Source organism: Eptatretus burgeri, chromosome 3 (genome assembly GCF_056783735.1).
Source record: "Eptatretus burgeri isolate ZD-2024b chromosome 3, Ebu_testis_v1, whole genome shotgun sequence".
NCBI classification, from domain to species: domain Eukaryota; kingdom Metazoa; phylum Chordata; class Myxini; order Myxiniformes; family Myxinidae; genus Eptatretus; species Eptatretus burgeri.
This window is the reverse complement of record NC_140963.1, coordinates 7,615,874-7,634,696: the sequence shown is the minus strand read 5'-3', so window position 1 is coordinate 7,634,696 and position 18,823 is coordinate 7,615,874. Positions and strand designations below refer to the sequence as shown.

Sequence of the window (18,823 nt, the reverse complement as noted above, 5' to 3'; positions counted from 1 at the left end):
GCCGAGCTGATGCACATCCCAGACTTCATGGCGAGCGACGGTTGGTTGGGCAATTTCAAGAAGCGCCACGGCATCATGTTCAAGACAGTGCAGGGCGAAGCTGGAGCGGTGGATTCGCAATCCCTTCTTGAGTGGCAACAACAGGTTCTCCGGCCCTTACTCGGGCAGTTCTCCGCAGACGACGTCTTCAACCTGGACGAGACTGGACTCTACTGGCAGCTGCTTCCGAACAAGACCATGGCTTTCAGGGGAGAGCGGTGTACTGGAGGAAAGAAAAGCAAGCAAAGGATCACTCTTCTGGTTGGGGCAAACATGAGCGGCAGCGAGAAGTTCCCTCTTCTGGTGATTGGCAATTCCAAGAAACCCCGTGCCTTCAAGAACAAAGAGATCCCAGTCAAGTACAAGGCGAACTCGAAGGCGTGGATGACGGCGGAGTTTTTTGAGGAGATGTTGCGTGCGTGGGACGGACGACTCGGCCAGCAGGGACGCAGAGTGCTGGTCTGTCTCGATAACTTCTCTGGCCACCCTCCCGAGCTCGAGCTGAACAACATCCAACTGGTCTTCTTCCCACCCAACACGACAGCCAATCGCAACCAATGGATCAGGGAATCATAGAGAACCTCAAGCGCCACTACAAGAAGCTCCTGCTATGCCGCCGGCTTGAGGCCATAGACGAGGGAAAGGAGTTCAAGTTCACGTTGCTCGACGCTCGACACGTCGCCCGGCGTGCTTGGGAGCAGGTCGGCAAGTCGATGATCAGGAACTGTTTCGCGAAGGCCAAGTTCATCGAAGAGGAGATCCAAACTGAGCCACAGGATGCGGAGCTGCCCGACATCTGGGAAGCTCTGCCTGCCGAGGAAAAGATGCACGAGAACGAGGAGATCGAGCTGTCTGACTTTCTCGAAGCCGACGAGCGCCTCGCGACTGGCGGGTATTTCACGCTGGAGGAGATTGCGGAGGAGATTCTGTGCAGTGAGGAGCCGGTGGAAAGCGAAGATGACGAGGTAACTGTCGAGGAGGAAATCGTTCCGTTCGAGGAAGCCCAGCACGCTTGTAGCACTGTCCGGAAGTTCATGCAGCAGAGAAGCAGAAAGCCCAGTGTGATGCAAGCGTGCGATTGGCTAGACAACGAGATGCACGAGATCTGCCGAAAGAACATGCGCCAGCCGACGATTCTTGAAAGCTTTGTGTGTCGTGAATTTCTCGCCATGCCATATGTTAGTGTGTGAACTCTGTTAGTGTGTGTATGTTCTCCGTTCGCTTAGCTTAGACAACAGTCGTGCCTTTTACTTGCTGGAATAAATTTTGTCTAAAGATTAACTACAGATGGGTAACTTAAGAAAATAAGGCCATTTTTACAAAATCTCGTTACTATGCCACTCTCGCTACTATGCCACTTTTGCTCGGTCCCGACGGGTGGCATAGTAACGAGCTTTGACTGTATCGTCGTTACAGGAAGCAATGAACAGCAACCCATGTTGCATCGTCGCGTCTCCTGCCGCCGGAACCTTGCCCTCGGATCTCGAGGGAGGCCCGGGCCCAAACAGAGGTACGTGCCCCGAAGGAGGCACAGGTGCACCTGGAGGTACGAACTCCGAAACAGGAAACTCCTCCTCCTCCCCCGTGCCTGGCCGTCCAAGGCCACCAGCTGGCGCCATCCAGTCCAGCCAGCCAGTCCCGGCCCAAAAGGGCGAGCCCCTCCCCTCGCACCACGAACCGCGAGAGCGCGACCCGCTGACCTTGATGGGCGACCAAGACGTGTGCCCTGCCAACCGCCGGTAGCGCTTCACCGGTATATGTGTGCAATGCGAGGGTAGACCTAAAAAGACGTAGACCGGGGAGTGCCCGAGCGGACTCAACTCGAAACACGATCAGCGCCCCGATCATCTCGACCTCCACTGTCATTGGTCTTGTCACCTTCGGACCAATTGAAAACAGGTTCAACATCGGCAGCATCTCCTGCTCCGGGTCGCCGGGATCGCTATGCCCAGGCTGCAAGACTCGACCCGGGGCGTAAAATTGTACGCCATGCACAAAACACCCTACCGGCAGTGGGTCTCGACCCGGGAGGTAGGGGTCGCTTTGCACACCGCCATTCATGACCGTTATGATGGGCAATGACCCTCGGCACACACACCGCAGACGTCCCCGAGTGTTCAGACCGCCGTCCGACTGACTGCGTTGCAACGCTCGGTCACGACCCTCAGCGAAGACTGTGCGCGCTTGACACCTCGCGCTGACCTTCGGATCATCTGCCGCGCACTGACCATCGAGGCACCGGACATCTCTCAGAGCTTGTGCGACAGCCGACGCCACGTCTGAGCTGAACTTAATGTCCTCGTCCTTTAGCCGTGGCATAGCAGAAACCATTCCCGAGGCTTGCAAAGCAGAAATAAAGCGAACTCCGAGCGTGGCCGTCGCTCACTCGACGCGACTCGCAGGCGACGGCAAGATGTCCGGCTGCAGGACTCGACCCACACCGAAGACTGTGCGTGCGGCGCGCGAAACTTGCGATGCGCTTCCCTGGGCTCCTCGCCAGGTGGTCGAACTCGAACCGCGCGAGCTGTGCTGATTTTCCCGGCGCTCCGCACGCACTGCAATCCAATTGCTCCGGCAATGACTCCCAGTCAATACCAATGAGAACCAGGCACTCTGCACACGTCGATCCGAAACAGACTCGTCACCAAACTGTAATGTCGTGGTAGAGGTGCGCGGAGGCAGACACGAGCCAGGGGATAGCACAACCCTGCTTTATTTCCACGAGCGAGAGTGTGGGCGTACGATGCCCGTAACTCCGCTTTATTACGTAGTCGATGCACTCTACAGGCACACGACCTACAGGACACTGCCAATGACAGTACATGCTGCTTCTGATGCTACTGGTGCTACAAGTCCCCAGTGGGCGAGTCGCGACATATGAAGCCACAACCATGCGACCACCCCCAACCGTGACTCGGGCTCCGCCCATAGAGTACACCGAGAACAGGATCTCATCTAAAAAAAATTAATATTCCCTCAACATTACCTTCACAACGACAACTACACCGCCGAGAACAGGATCTCATCTGAAAAAAAAAATTCCCTCAACATTACCTTCACAACGACAACTACACTGCCGAGAACAGGATCTCATCTGAAAAAAAAATTCCCTCAACATTACCTTCACAACGACAACGACACCGCCGAGAACAGGATCTCATCCAAAAAAATTAATATTACGTCAACATAACCTTCACAACGACAACTACACCGCCTAGAACTGGATCTCATCTAAAAAAAATAAATACTAGAAGCGAACGTACTATTCTTCTCACATTCGCTTCTGACTTTACGTATAACTTGTTCACAACTGTATACGCAATTTCCGGTTACTTCGGCCTGGATTCGGGATCCGCGATCAAATAATGTAAATCACGATTAAAAATTATTTTTTGATGATGCGGGAGATATCTTTATTCAAATCAGTGGAGGAAATATACACCATGTCTGATATTTGGGTCTTTCTTGTCTCCGACGATGCCTTTATCTCCCGGCATGCATCATTCCCCATGACAAAAACCGGAAAAAAAAAAAAAACCTGAAGCAAAAAAAAAAAACGGAAGCAAAAGGGTCATAGCCAACCACACAGATTCCAAATTGCCATGGTATTGTGTTGTTTCCTATTCTCTCATGTGCATGCGTTAAGCAATATTCACAAGATAGAAATAAAACCCAATTGTGTTTATACACCGCACAGCGTTTTAAAAAAAAACCGGAAACAGAAGGGTCATAGCCAATGACACGGATTCAAAATCGTCAGGGGTATTGTGTTGTTGTTGTTGTTGTTTCCTATTCTCTCATGTGTACGCGTTAAGTATGAAGCTCACTGTGTTTGTTACAATTCCAGCTGTGTGTGTGTGTGTGTGTGTGTGTGTGTGTGTGTGTGTGTGTGTGTGTGTGTGTGTGTGTGTGTGTGTGTGTGTGTGTGTGTGTGTGTGTGGGTGTGTGTGTGTGTGTGGGTGTGTGTGTGTGTGTGTGTGTGTGTGTGTGTGTGACCGCTGTTTCTCGACAACCACTGGTCCAATCTAATTGAAACTTGAGTTGTTGGCGTCCACGGTTTGTTAAGCGACCCGCCGCGTCGTGGAATTATCCATGAGCGACGGCCTACAATTCCGGGGAGTCTGGTGGGAATCGACGTAGCTTTCCCCCACCTCGTGGTCTTCTCACCCGACCCCTCTGCCCCGCAACAATATCTTGCCCAATACATTTTTGAAATATCATGCGATATATCGTTTTTGGGCCTATCTCTCAATGGTGAAGAATCGCTTCAAAAATTAAACAAGTCTTCTATTCAGATCCGGATTCAAATCTTTACCAAAATCGAATCAATTCATCCAACACACACACACACACACACACACACACACACACACACACACACACACACACACACACACACACACACACACACACACACACACACACACACACACACACACACACACACACACACACACACACACACACACACACACACACACACACACACACACACACACACACTGTGTCCATTAATTTTATCTGAATCTGTCCATAACTTTTTGAGATATCGTGCCATGTAACTGTTTCACCCGATCTCTCAATGGTGAGGAATCACTTAAAATATTGTAGTAGCAGGATCCGGATCCGGATCTTCACCAAAATCTAATCAGTTTGTCCTTGTCACAAACTGTCCACAAAATTTCATCTGGATCCATCCACAACTTTTTGAGATATCATGCTAAAAATCAGTTTAGCCATATCGCTCAATGGTGAAGAATCACATTAAGAAAATGTCAAATCCGGATCTTCACCAAAATTGAATCAATTCTTCCTTGTCAAACATGCAACATATCCACCAAGTTTCATCTCAATCCGTCTATAATTTTTTGAGATATCCTGTACACAGACAAACAAACAGATAGGAAGGGGTGAAAACATAACCTTCTTCACCTTCGGTGGCGGAGGTGAATATTAAATGTTTAGTTTTTCAAAGTTTCTTCAACCGTGTCATTGGAGTGCTTACTTGGGGCACTCTTCAAGTTTCGATCTCGCCATGCTTCCATACCCCAAAATTCCATGATTTATTTTATAAATAATTATTAATGCCCTGCATTAATGCTGCTTTTTCATTATGTTTATCTCCTCCCCTCTATTATGAAACCAAGTTATTTGAACCGGAAAGTTGCACATACTCCTATCTGCTGGCGTGCAAGAATACCCACGAAGCGGTCATTCTGGATCCAGTACGAGAAACAGCCCGTCGAGATGCGAAGCTGGTGCAGGAATTGGGTTTAAATCTCAAGTATGCAAGTATGTACTCGCCCGGTGATTGCACTTTCCTCGTAGTACATGAGCCATTAGGGTTGGTCGGTACCTTCTGGGGGGAATAATTCTCACACTGATTTTTGGCAAGGCATACTCGTACAACCCGAGAGTGAGAAAATATTTGATAGTATTGCATCAGTGGTAGCTTTTTGTGCGTTATTACCCTGTTTATATGCCTACTCTAAAATATGCTTTTGTGCAAAATGGCCAGTACAAGGTAAGACATCCTACTTCAGCTTAACAACATTTTTTTTTTTAATCAGTCAAACATTAACATTGAAATTTGTCTCACCTTTTGCTCGGATCATTTGCTTCCAACAAAAAGTGCTAAACATGCTAGGTTTAGCACAAAAAGTGCTAGGTTGAAAGGTATGTCATTGGTGACACATATCAGTGTCTATTTCCTGTGTGATAAATCGTACTGCCTTTAGAAAAGTATTTGTCTATCATTTACTGTGGAAAATAAATAAAAGTTCTGGAACAATATAATTTCATGGGTGTTTAGCCAATTTATTAAGAAATCCAAAAATCTAAATTTCTTTTTTGTATGTTGTATATTAAGATCAGTATAGCAGACAATGTTACCCCACCCCCCCCCCCCCCAAATGAAAAAATACCTACTTTGGACAGATTTATGGAGTTTGGTCAATGTCATGATATTTTCCCTGTTGTTATTGAAGGATACTTTCCAAGAATCAAACAAAGGTAAATGATAGCATGTTCATGAACAAGATTAATGTTTTTTTTTCCGTGTAATTTCTCAAAAAATACAGAATTTCTGGGATTTAGATACTCAATAATGCACATATGAATGTATCAAACACCTGTATCACACAATATAAACCAATAAGACAGTAGCAAGATGGTTAATCATGTGCAATCTGATGAATGAGTCAAAGGTGAAAACGAAATACAATCTTCTGTTGTCGGGCATAAAATTACAGAATAGAAACACAAATGTGGTGTTCCACACTAACAAGGCCATTACCTATGGCCCAATGTGTTGCTGATAAACATATTGTCTTATGAACCAAAGTTGGGTCCTTTATAGTTTCTAAGACACCTCTGATCATGTGCACTGATTGTAAGTGGTATATGTGCAAGATGAACTTTAAAATCGTAATCATTATCCATTTCTTCAATATCCTCATCTAAACTTTCCCCATCGGCTGACTCAAAGATGGATGCCTGGTTCTCACAGTCTGGCAAGCTGCACGTATTGCTGCTTCACAGTCCGTTTGACAAACACACACATTTTGGTAGTGAACACTTCTTTTTACAAAATGGGACCACTAAGTGGCTAATAACACACAAAAGGCTACCACCAATGCAATGCTATCACATAGTTTCTCACTGTAGAGATAGATACCCTGCCAAAAATTATAATGAGCATCATTCCCCTCGGACGGTACTGGTGGCCAAAAATTACCGGGCCTGGCTCATGGCCGAAATTGCCCTATATTTGCATGGGAATGACATGAGATGGTGGTGCACTGCCTACTTGAGTCCCTGGGTGAAGAGTAGGATTGAACAGCCTCAGACAGGTGGTTCCACAAATGGGAGAAAAGAAGAACAAAAGTGTTGAGGTGTGCAGTAATCATGGATTTGTGGAGTTGATAGCAATAATTTTCCAGATTGAGAATTTGAGACTTTATGCCCCCCTCCGCCCCACACACTCGCGTGGGGAAACACAGCCTTTCTTACCCCCGACACAAGTTGTATTTTTGCTCCGAGTTTGGAGTTTGTAAATTAAAAGATGTGGCCATGCATAGAACACACACACACCCACACACATACATGCACACACACATTTTTTCCTTTCATAGGGATAGATTATTGGGAAATTTACTGTGCAATGATGCATTCTCATGTACATATAGGTTGTGACAGACATTGCATCTTGATAACTGAGAGGACGGCGAGTCTTTAAGAGACCACGATCGTCAGTCACCCCATAACTTCCCACAGGATCCCATGCCCAGAGTGATGTTACCATATGCAAACATCCAATTACAAGTGAGTACCAAGCCGGCAGTTTATGCATCAGACCTCAGTCAGTCGGTCGAGCAGAACCAACGTTGCATAACCACACCCAAGATCAAACTTGGAAAACAAATCCGTGCTGGCCAAATGCCTCAGCAGTCTTGTGCTGCCATCAGAACAGACAATAAGTCAGGACCCATTTTCTTGAAGAAATAGCTTTTAATGACAGTAGTGTCACTAATCCCTTCTAATTCTAAAACTGTCTCACGTCAAACTGCCAGCTCTGTCTCCTTTGTTGCCCTGCTCATTTACATATCCTCTGGACCAGGTGGTTCCCCCACTGACCTCGACTTCAACCTTCCTGCCAGTACCTATACTTGTGCCGTGAACTCTCCAAACATGCTGCGACCCTCTGCGGTGCTCACGCAGAGCTCACGCCAATCTCACACGGAACCTCTAGCGGAGCTTCCGTGGTGCTCCCATGAGTTCCATAACTGTGGTTGCCACTCCCACTCTGGCCGTGCCTTAAATAAGGCGATCGTGGTCCTTAAAGACTCGCCATCCCTATAGGGTAATTCAGACGTGTGTGTGTGTGTGTGTGTGTGTGTGTGTGTGTGTGTGTGTGTGTGTGTGTGTGTGTGTGTGTGTGTGTGTGTGTGTGTGTGTGTGTGTGTGTGTGTGTGTTATTTTTATAATGATCACACATAGTAATTCTCAGCTTTACACATTTGAGTTCAGTTTCCCTTCGAGTTTCTTCAAGCATATGTGTGCATGACAATTGCATTATGGAACCATGTAGAACGTGACTGCCGGTGCTTATAAATTTGTGCATGTGTGCAGTTAACACACACTGTCATGGTGACCACGTGACGGGAACAGCGGCACTCAAGACTCTGTTTCCCAAATGTCAATCTGCCATTGGGGCCGCCAGCAGTTCCCGAGCTGACAAGCACCTGCAGGAAGGAGAAACAATTTCCTTTGGAGAGTTTGTAAGCATATTGGACAGCTCTCATGATGGAGAATAAACTGTGATAAAGTTTTTTTTTTTTTTTTTTTTTTTTTTTTTTTTTTTTTTGTATGTGGGTTTGGAATGTAACATTTTTGAGGATGACTTAGTTGATCCACATGGGTAGTTGATAGAGAATGATGAACATGGCAATTAAACAAGGTCAAATTGAAAGAAAGGAGATGAGCCATAAAATTATTGAAATTGGATACGATACGATTCACATTTATTATAAAATGACATTGCACAGATCCATCCCATCTCATCTTCAGTTATCCTACCCATCCCTCCCACCCATGGTACACTGAATCATGTGTTGAGGCAATTGCCTTGGAACAACTTGCATATCCTGTTCCTGCAAAGGTAATCTCAGATCATTTCACAAAGCTCGCAAGAGTGTATGTCCACTCTCAGGAGAGCCAGTAAAAACATCTGTGCAACCTCAAGATTGAACTTTCAAACTTGTCTCCCTCCACGAAAACATGGTTGTACCTTGTTAAGTCTCTTTCTGGTGCATGTTCCCCTTCCATCCCTTCCCTCTCTTCAAGTGGCACAACAGTCAATTCTACTCCCGAGAAGGCTGCCTCAATTTTGTGTTCGCTTACAGATCTTGTATCCCCAACTCATTGTCTGTACCCACCCAAGCTAGTTGCACCCAACTGCTCCTGGACACTATCTGTTGTACCTGAGAAGGTGGAGAAGTTTCTGGCCTCCCTCGACTCTGACTCTGCAACTGCACCGGATGGCATCAGCTCATCTTGCCGATGAACCTGCACTGCTTCTCTTTCATATCCACTCTGCCCTTTTCAGCCTGTCATATGCCTGAGGTCATCTTCTATCTGCTTGAAAATTGGCCAACATCACTCCACTACATAAAAGGTGCAAAAACAGAGCAACTCAATGACAAACTTATCAGCTTACTTCCAATCATCAGCAAAGTCTTGGAATCCATCATCACAGTTGATATGAAATTCTTCCTTATCTCAGATCACCAATTTGGATTGAGACCAGTTCACTCTACTTTTTTCATGCTGCATTTACTTGCTCAACAATGAATGGAGGCCTTCAATGTCAGACATGAGTTCAGAGCCGTCTCTCTGGACATATCTCGTGCATTTGATGTAATCTGGAATGTTGTCTTATTCTCCAAGCTCTCTGCTGTAGCATCGAAGGCCAACTCCACACACTGACTTTCTTTACTCTCTTCACTAATGTGTGACTCTCAATGGAATATTTTCATATCCTCTCCCTGTTAAGGCTGCAATGTCCCAAGGCAGTGTTCCTGGCCCAGTCCCATTCCTGGTCTTGATCAACGATTTGTCTGACTCACTAAATCCCCATTTACATATTTGCTGATTACGCCACCCTTTGGCATGATCTCTATCCTCCTCCAGATACAGAAGCAGGAGCCTCTCCATTCTCTTCAGACTTTGATAGAAACACAGTTGGTGTCTTTCAATCCTGACAAATTCTCTCTCTCTCTCGCTCTCTCGCTCTCTCGCTCTCTCGCTCTCCAACCCCCGCTCCCCCTACCCCACACCCTCACCTACTCTCTTAACAATCCTCTTGAGGATTTAACTCAAATATTATCTCAAACTCCTGGGTCTCACTATCTGCCATAATCTTTCTTGGGCAAACCACATGTCAAAGTTGGCCGACAAAGCCAGTCATCGACTGGTCATCCCTCCTTCATCCAAAGTCCTTCCTTGCTACACCTGACCTCCTACCCACATACAAGGCCTTCATCCTTGGCTTAATGGAATATTGCTCTCCCCTCTTGGCTGGCTCCTCTGCCTCACAACTTCCTCAGCCTGACACTGTGGAAACCAAGGCCTTCAAGATCATTAGAATCTCCTGTGATGAAGATGAGTGGATCTCTTTTCCATTGCAGACAGTTCAGTGGTCTCTGTCTTCTTCTGCCTCATTTTTTTTTCATCCCTCTGCTCCTTTCAGGCTTTGTCACCTCCAGGTTCCTGCATTGCACACTCTGTCTACCATCAACCCCCTTTTGGTGAAACACTCAAAATCCAGATTCACTGCTCTCCTCCACTCATTTGTTCCTCTTTTTCCCCGCCTGTGGAATCAACTTCCATATTCTCTTCAATCTTATTCTTTCTTGCCAGTCTTCAAGACAGCCGTTCACTGCCATAGATGTATTCATGTTATAATATAGTATAGTTAATAGATGTATTCACGTTCTAATATATTATAGTTAATAAGTGTATTCATGTTCTAATATATCGTAAATAGATGTATTCACGTTCTAATATAATATAGATAATAGATGTATTCACGTTGTAATATAATAGAGTTAATAGATGTATACACATTCTAATATAGTTAGTATTCACGTTCCAATATAATATAATTAATAGATGTATTCACGTTCTAATATAATATCGTTAATAGATGTATGCACGTTCTAATATATAGTTAATAGATGTATTCACGTTCTAATATATTATAGTTAATAAGTGTATTCATGTTCTAATATATCATAAATAGATGTATTCACGTTCTAATATAATATAGTTAATAGATGTATTCACGTTCTAATATAATTGAGTTAATAGATGTATTCACATTCTAATATAGTTAGTATTCACGTTCCAATGTAATATAATTAATAGATGTATTCACGTTCTAATATAATATCGTTAATAGATGTATGCACGTTCTAATATATAGTTAATAGATGTATTCACGTTCCAAAACAATATAGTGAATGGATGTATTCACATTCTAATATAATCTATAATTCCAGCAGTGTGTGTGTGTGTGTGTGTGTGTGTGTGTGTGTGTGTGTGTGTGTGTGTGTGTGTGTGTGTGTGTGTGTGTGTGTGTGTGTGTGTGTGTGTGTGTGTGTGTGTGTGTGTGTGTGTGACCACTGTTTCTCAACAACCACTGGTCCGATCTAATTGAAACTTGCCAGCTATATTGCTGGGGAGCTGAGTATGTACCTTTTCAAGGTTTGATATTAATCAGACAAGTGCTTCCCAAGTTATAGCCATTTATTTACCAACCAATGAAAGGACGTGTTGCTGCGTAGGCGTGGCCGATGGGGAAGAGATTCTCAGCCGCGTTCCCCATTACGGGTTACAACGTACGGACTTCCGGATAGTGATGACTTGCTGTATTCTGATTTCTCAATTTCTTATGCGCATTTATAGATAAACACAATGCCCCAATCCAGTCGTCGGTTACGAGAGCGAAGGAACGGCCTGTGTATTTGTTTGAAAGTTGTTGTTTTTTTTTGCATGTATGGCCATGCACGTATTTTTTTTTTTCTTTTTTTTCTCTTCTCTTCTCTTTGTGTTTTTCCTTGCGATGACATTGCGAAAAGGCAAAATACATTGGCGCTAATTGAATAATTGGCCATTAAAACTAAATTGCGAATAATTGTAACTGCGATATGCGAACTTCCAGACAGTGAGGACTTAACTTCCGGACTTCCGGATAGTGACGACTGACTGTATTCTTTCTCGATTTTTTTTTTCTCTTTATCGACTTTCTGTATTCTTTCATTCTCGATTTCTTTCTCGATTTTCTTAAACACAATGCCCCAATCCAGTCAACGTTTGACAGCGAAGGAACGAAGCTGTGCATGCGCAATGGAATCTGACGAAGCACGAGCTGCTCGCTTGGCAGACAACACTGAATGCGAGGCAAGGCATTGTGCAGCTTAAATGGCCACGCATGTACGAGCATGCGAGAGCGAAGGAACGGCCTGTGTGTTTGTTTGAAAGTTTTTATCTTTTTTTCTCTTCTCTTCTCTTTGTGTTTTTCCTTGCGATGACATTGCGAAAAGGCAAAATACGTTGGCGCTAATTGAATAATTGTCCATTAAAACTAAATTGCGAATAATTGGGCGAACTTCCGGACAGTGAGGACTTAACCTCCGGACTTCCGGATAGTGACGACTTATGGTATTCTTTCTTGGTTTCTCGACTGGCTGTATTCTTTCTTTCTCGATTTCTGTACTTTCTCGATATTCTCGACAAATTATAGAGAGATAAACACAATGCCCCAGTCCAGTCATCGTTTATGACAGCGAAGGAACGAATCTGCGCATTGTGCATGCGCAATGGAATCTGATTCCCCATTATGGGTTAAAACATACGGACTTTCGAATAGTGATGACTTACTGTATTCTAATAATTTCTCGATTTCTTATGCGCATTTATAGATCAACACAATGCCCCAATCCAGTCATCATTTACGAGAGCGAAGGAACGGCCTGTGTGTTTGTTTGAAAGTTTAATTTGTTTTTTTTGCATGTACGGGCACGAGAGAGAGCGAAGGAACGGCCTGTGTGGTGGTTGTTTCTAGCACGCGGTTTCAAAGTTTTTTTATATTTTTTTTTGGGGGGGGGGGTTGCACGTACGGGCATGCATGTACGACCACGCACGTATGAGCATGCGAGAGTGAAGGAACGGCTGTGTGGTTGTTTCTGGCACGCGGTTTGAAAGTTTATTTATTTCTATTTTTTTGCACGTACAGGCACGCACTAGCATAATTAATAGATGTATTCACGTTCTAACACAATATAGATAATTGAGGTATTCGCGTTCTTATAAAATATAGTTAATAGATGTATTCACGTTCTAATGTAAGAAAGTTAATCGGGGTATTCACGTTCTAATGTAATATAGTTGATATATGCATTCACGTTCTAATACAATATAGTTAATGGATGTACTCACTTTCTAATATCATATAGTTAATCGATGTATTTATGTTCTAATATAATATAGTTCATAGATGTATTCACGTTCTAATGTCATATAGTTAATAGATGTATTGACTTTATAATATAATATAGTTTATAGAGGTATTCACGTTCGAATAGATTATAGTGAAAAGATGTATTCACTTTCTAATATAATACAGTTAATAGAGATATTCACGTTCTCAAATAATATAGTTAATAGAAATATTCACGTTCTAATATAATATAGTTAATTGATGTATTCACATTCTAATGTAATTTAGTTGATATATGATTTCACGTTCTAATATCATATAGTTAATAGATGTATTCCGGTTCTCATGCAATAAAGTTAATAGATGTATTCACGATCTAATATAATATAGTTAAAAGATGTATTCCTGTTCCAATATAATATAGTTAATATGTGTATTCACTTTCTCATGTATTCATGTTCTCATGTAACATAGTTAATGGATGTATTCACGTTCTCATGTAATAAAGTTAATAGATGTATTCACGTTCTAATATAATATAGTTAATAGATGTATTCCTGATCTTGTATAATATAGTTAATATGTGAAGTCACGTTCTAAGATATTAAAGTTAGTATTCATGTTCTAATATTATATAATTAATAGAGGTATTCATGTTCTAATATAATATAGTTAATGGATGTATTCACGTTCTTATACAATATAGTTAATAGATGTATTAACGTTTTAATGTAATATAGTTGATGGATGTATTCACGTTCTAATATAATATAGTTAATGCATGTATTCACGTTCTCATATTATATAGTTAATAGATGTATTCATGTTCTAAGATATTATAGTTAGTATTCATGTTCTAATATTACATAATTAATTCATGCATTCATGTTCTAATACAATAAAGTTAATTGAGGTATTCGCGTTCTAATAAAATATAGTTCATAGATGTATTCACGTTCTAATGTAATATAGTTAATAGATGTATTCACGTTCTAATATAATATAGTTAATGCATGTATTCACGTTTTCAAATAATATAGTGAATAGATGTATTCATGTTCTAAGATATTATAGTTAGTATTCATGTTCTAATATAATTAATAGATGTATTCACGTTCTCATATAATATAGTTAATGTGTATTCATGTTCTAATGTAATATCGTTAATAGATGTATTCACGTTCTAATGTAACATAGTTAATGGATGTATTCACGTTGTAATACAAGATAGTTAATGGATGTATTCACGTTCTCATGCAATAAAGTTAATAGATGTATTCAAGTTCTAATATAATATAGTTAATATGTGTATTCACATTCTAATGTAACATGGTTAATGGATGTATTCACGTTCTCATACAATATAGTTAATATATTGTTGTGGTTGACGAAATTCGCAAACCACCATTCAGGTCCCTTCGGTGAGATATCTCTGTAAGTATATGTGTCCTTAGGCCCAAACCCGTTGTTTAGAGGGAATAAATGTCATTCATGCGGGCTGCGACCCTTCAAGATAGCCGTTTTTCTTTTACTATCTTTATTTTGGACCAGCCGCCATTACTACCACCACCAACCACGTCTCAACAGCCATCACACAACAACCACCAGCCGCAACGCCGCTTCACAACAACAACAACGCCAACAGCCACGACCTTTACCGTCACATCTCGCTCTCGCAACCATCGCATCGCTGCCATTTCCGCCCCGCTTGTGGGCACCGATACTGGACTCGTGCAGGGCGCGCACCGAGCAGGGGTGCAAAAGCGCCGGCCTTTCCGAAGAAAACGGATCAAAAACGACTCGCGCCCACTTCTGTTCCGTCCTATCGGCGAGCGTGGGGCGATTTGGCCCCGCCTCCAGGCGCGTTGGAGTAATATCGCTATATGCAAATTCATGGATCAAAAAGCATTCACGCCCACTTTTCCTCGGTCCAATGGGGAGCCAGTTCGAGGTGAAGGGTCGGAGGTAAAGGGTCGAAGGTGAAGGAGCGAGGCCACGGGGCATATAAGGGGCTGCGTTCGTCAGTCAAGTCAGTTAAGAGTTCGGAGTCAGTGAAGAGTTGGGACGAGTCAAGAGAGGAGTCGGAGAAGGCGGTTGGACGGAGCTGTGGAGAGGTGGCGGCGGCGAAGGCGGTCGAGGGGGTGCTCGTGTCGGAGTCGGGGAGCTGCGGAGGGAGAGGCCGGCGGCGCGACCGAGGTCGTGGTGGAGACGCTCGTCGCGGGACCCGAGACAGGGAGATATCCTCCTTCCCCCGAGCATCAACAACCCCCTCCTGTTTCCCCCCGCGCTGAGATAGTGCGAGAAGGGTCCCCGTTCCCACCCCCTACCAGACACTGTCCGCGAGGCCCGCGGAGTCGGGGCGCCACCGCCATCTTGCGGCTCATCATCAGACGGGTAGGCCCGACGCGGTCTCGGCCCCAGGCCCGCCTACCCCCCTCATCCTTGAGGGTGGTCCTTTTCTTTTGCTTTGAGTGTATGTGTTGTCGGCGCCGTCTGTGAAGTAAAACTGTATAAGTGTTGCCGTGTGCTCGGTAGTCGGTTAGATCTGCATTGTTGCATTTGCTTTTTGTGTATTATTGTGTTTCTTCTTCTTTTACATTTGCTTTTGGTGTAATTGTATATGTGTGCTTTCCGTTCATCGCGAAATAAATGCGCTTCATGTTGAACTGTTTTCCCGTTTCGCTTCGTCTTTTCCTTTATTGAATCTCCATGTTACTTCACGTAAAGGGTTGGTCGTGGGCTAAAACGCCCAATAATTAATCGAACCGTCGAGGCCGACGATAACACCGCTCGGTTATCCCGATAGTACGGAACGGGTCGCTTAAAGTGGCCCGTGTCCGAAGTCGACCTGCGGCGAGGTGCGATCGCCCGGTCTACCCTCCGTGTGGGTACTTAGGTAGGTCGAATTTGGCGAGCAACCCTATCCCACGCGGGGGGCCGGTTGGCACGATCGTGGTGAGGCCGAAAGGTCCACCCGTGACTAGTTCCTGGCGTTAGTCCGAGAGGGTCACGACGGGATTGTCCGTCCGGTGGGCGACGTGCCGCGATTCGAGTTACGTGGCCGCTCGCACGCCGGTGGGCGCGAATCCGCAACACTGGTGTCAGGTCGTGCGATATAAACTCATCGCCCTCCTCGCGGCACTGGTATCGGAGAACGGGAAAACGGGCTCTCCTGTCTCCAGCTAAATTCACGGGAATCGGTCCAGGGGTGAGAGGAGCGACCCCCGATTCCCTCCAAATTACGAGCGAGCTAAATTAACCCTTTACGAGAAATAAGATGGCGTCTCAAGGCGAGCGGGAGCCGGGGGTATTAGGTATGTGTCGTCATGTAGGATCCATGGCCCACGTCGGTTCTTTTTATAATTATAACCCCACCACTAACTGTGGTCAGTGGGAGCGGCTTGAGCACGAACTTTGCCGGCAAACGGAGTCGCACAATGGCAGCACGGAGCGGGCTGATATTAATGGCACAGCACGAGGCGTGAGCTCCCAGTCACCGGTTCAAGGCACGTGGTCACGGCATGTGCCATGGCAGGCGTGGCAGGATGACTATGCGAGCATTGGCAGGCTTCAGGCACAATTGGGGGATGTCTTGGAAAAGGTGAAGCGTTATGAAGAATATATCGAGGAGGTGCAACGTGGAGTGGACGAGTCACAACGGCACGCAGACGCGCTTCAGAAAAATAAACGTGTACGGGGGGACACAGCGATTGGACGATTTACTGGAACGAATTCGGTGGCAAAAACATGACTTGGCCAATAGAGTCGACAAATTACGTGGGAAAAAGAATTTGGTAGTGTTTTATACCCGTCAGTTGGAATATGCGAAGAGCAAACTGAACAAAAGAATAGAGGAACAGCAGATTGGTATCTCCCAGGAAAGGAAACAATGGGAGGAAGAATGGAAAACCGAGCTTGAAAAGAAACAAAAGGAGCACGACTTGGAAGTAAAACAATTAATGGAAAAATTATTGGAGGAAGCAAGGCGGTTCAAAGAACTCGAGGGGAGAGTGAGGGAAATACAGTTGGAAGAGAAAAAATGTGAACACGATGGGGAGTTGGAACAATTGAAGGAAGAGATAAGAACAGGCAATCAGGAAAGAGAAAGCCTAGAATGGAAGATAAAAAGAGGAGAGAGACAGCTCGAGGAAAGGGCGGAGGAATTGCTGGAAAAGTCAGAACAGTTCGAAGAACTGCAGGGAGAATTGAGGGAGGAAGGAGAAAGGAAAACAAAGCTCGAAAAGGAAAAACGCGAACAAGATGGAGAATTGGAACTACTGAAGCGAGAGGTAAGGGCAAGCCAGTTTAAAAGAGAAATCCTGGAAGGGGAGATTAGAATGGGAAAGGAATGGCAGAAAAAACTAAATGAATACAGTAAAAAAGGGACGAATTGAGGAGGAAGCGGTGGAAAGAAGAGATGAAATGAGTGAAGAAGCACGCAAATTGAGAAAGGAATTGGAAACAAAAACTTCTGAGATACTGAAACACGAAAACAAAGAAAGAGGATTACAAGACGAACTGAGGATGTTAAAAGAGGAAAGGAAGAGAACAGAGAATGAAACGTTAAGGAACCACACTGAGCAGATTGAACAATTCGAAGCCAAAGCAAAGTCGGAGTGTGCGGAGATGAGAAAGGAATTGGAAAAGAAAGCTTCTGAGTTACAGAAACACCAAAACAAAGAGAGGGAATTACAAAACGAGTTGAGGATGGTGAGAGAAGAAAGAACGACAACAGAGAATGAAACGTTAAGGAACCACACTGTACAGATCGAACAGCTGGAAGCGAAGACCAGATTAAAGAATGAGATGCAAGAAAGAGTAATGATGGAAGAACGAATCAGACAGGAGAAGGAAATCAGCCAACTGAAGGAAACCATGAGATTGCAGAATGAGATGCAAAAAAGAGTAATGAAGGAAGAACAAATAAGACAGGAGAAGGAAGTCAGCCAACTGAAAGAAATGACGAGATTGCAGAATGAGGAACAAGAAAGAGTACTGAAAGAACAAGGAATGAGACAGGAGAAAGAAATCCATCAATTAAAGGAAACCACGAGATTGCAGAATGAGATGCAAAAAAGAGTAATGATGGAAGAACGAATCAGACAGGAGAAGGAAGTCAGCCAACTGAAAGAAATAACGAGATTGCAGAACGAGGAACAAGAGAGACAGTGGAATAGGATATACAAAGAACAAGGAATGAGACAGGAGAAAGAAATCCATCAATTAAAGGAAACTATGAGATTGCAGAACGAGGAACAAGAGAGACAGTGGAATAAAAAACTGAAAGAGTATGAATTTGAAACTGAACGACAAAAGGAAAAAAATAGGTTGGAATACGAGGAGAAGTTGAAGGAGCAAGGAATGAAGCAGGAAGGGGAAAACAGGAGATTGAAGGACACAAGGAGATTGGAGAGGGAAGAACGAGAGGAACAATGGAATAGAAAACAAAAAGAACATGAATCTGAGGTTGACCAATTGAAAGAAAAGCTGAGGCTGGAGTACGAGGAGATAGACAAAGAACAGCGAATGAAACACAAAATGGAGATGAACCAAATGAAGAAAACCATGAAACTGGATAAGGAAAGACAGGAGAGGAAACGCGGAAGAGTAATGAGACAGCAGCGAATGAAACACAAAAGGAGATTAACCAAATGAAGAAAACCATGAAACTGGATAAGGAAACACAGGAGAGGAAACAAGGAAGAGTAATGAGACAGCAGCGAATGAAACACAAAAAGGAGATTAACCAAATGAAACTGGAGAAGGAAGGACAGGAGAGGAAAC

General features: G+C 44.1%; 2 protein-coding genes across 5 annotated transcripts in view; one reads left to right on the top strand and one right to left on the bottom strand.

Annotated features, from left to right (window-relative positions):
• Window positions 1-18,823, bottom strand: part of LOC147029355 (uncharacterized) — a 102,415-nt gene that overhangs the window by 38,003 nt on the left and 45,589 nt on the right. The gene's annotated exons all lie outside the window — the stretch shown is intronic.
• LOC147029356 (persulfide dioxygenase ETHE1, mitochondrial-like) overlaps window positions 1-18,823 on the top strand; it is a 55,663-nt gene that overhangs the window by 17,212 nt on the left and 19,628 nt on the right. For all 3 annotated transcript variants that reach the window (XM_085872362.1, XM_085872361.1, XM_085872360.1), the window contains exons 2-3: window positions 5,187-5,331; window positions 8,170-8,318. In XM_085872362.1, coding sequence (XP_085728488.1) covers window positions 5,187-5,331; window positions 8,170-8,318 — 294 coding nt within the window. The remainder of the gene's footprint in view (window positions 1-5,186; window positions 5,332-8,169; window positions 8,319-18,823) is intronic.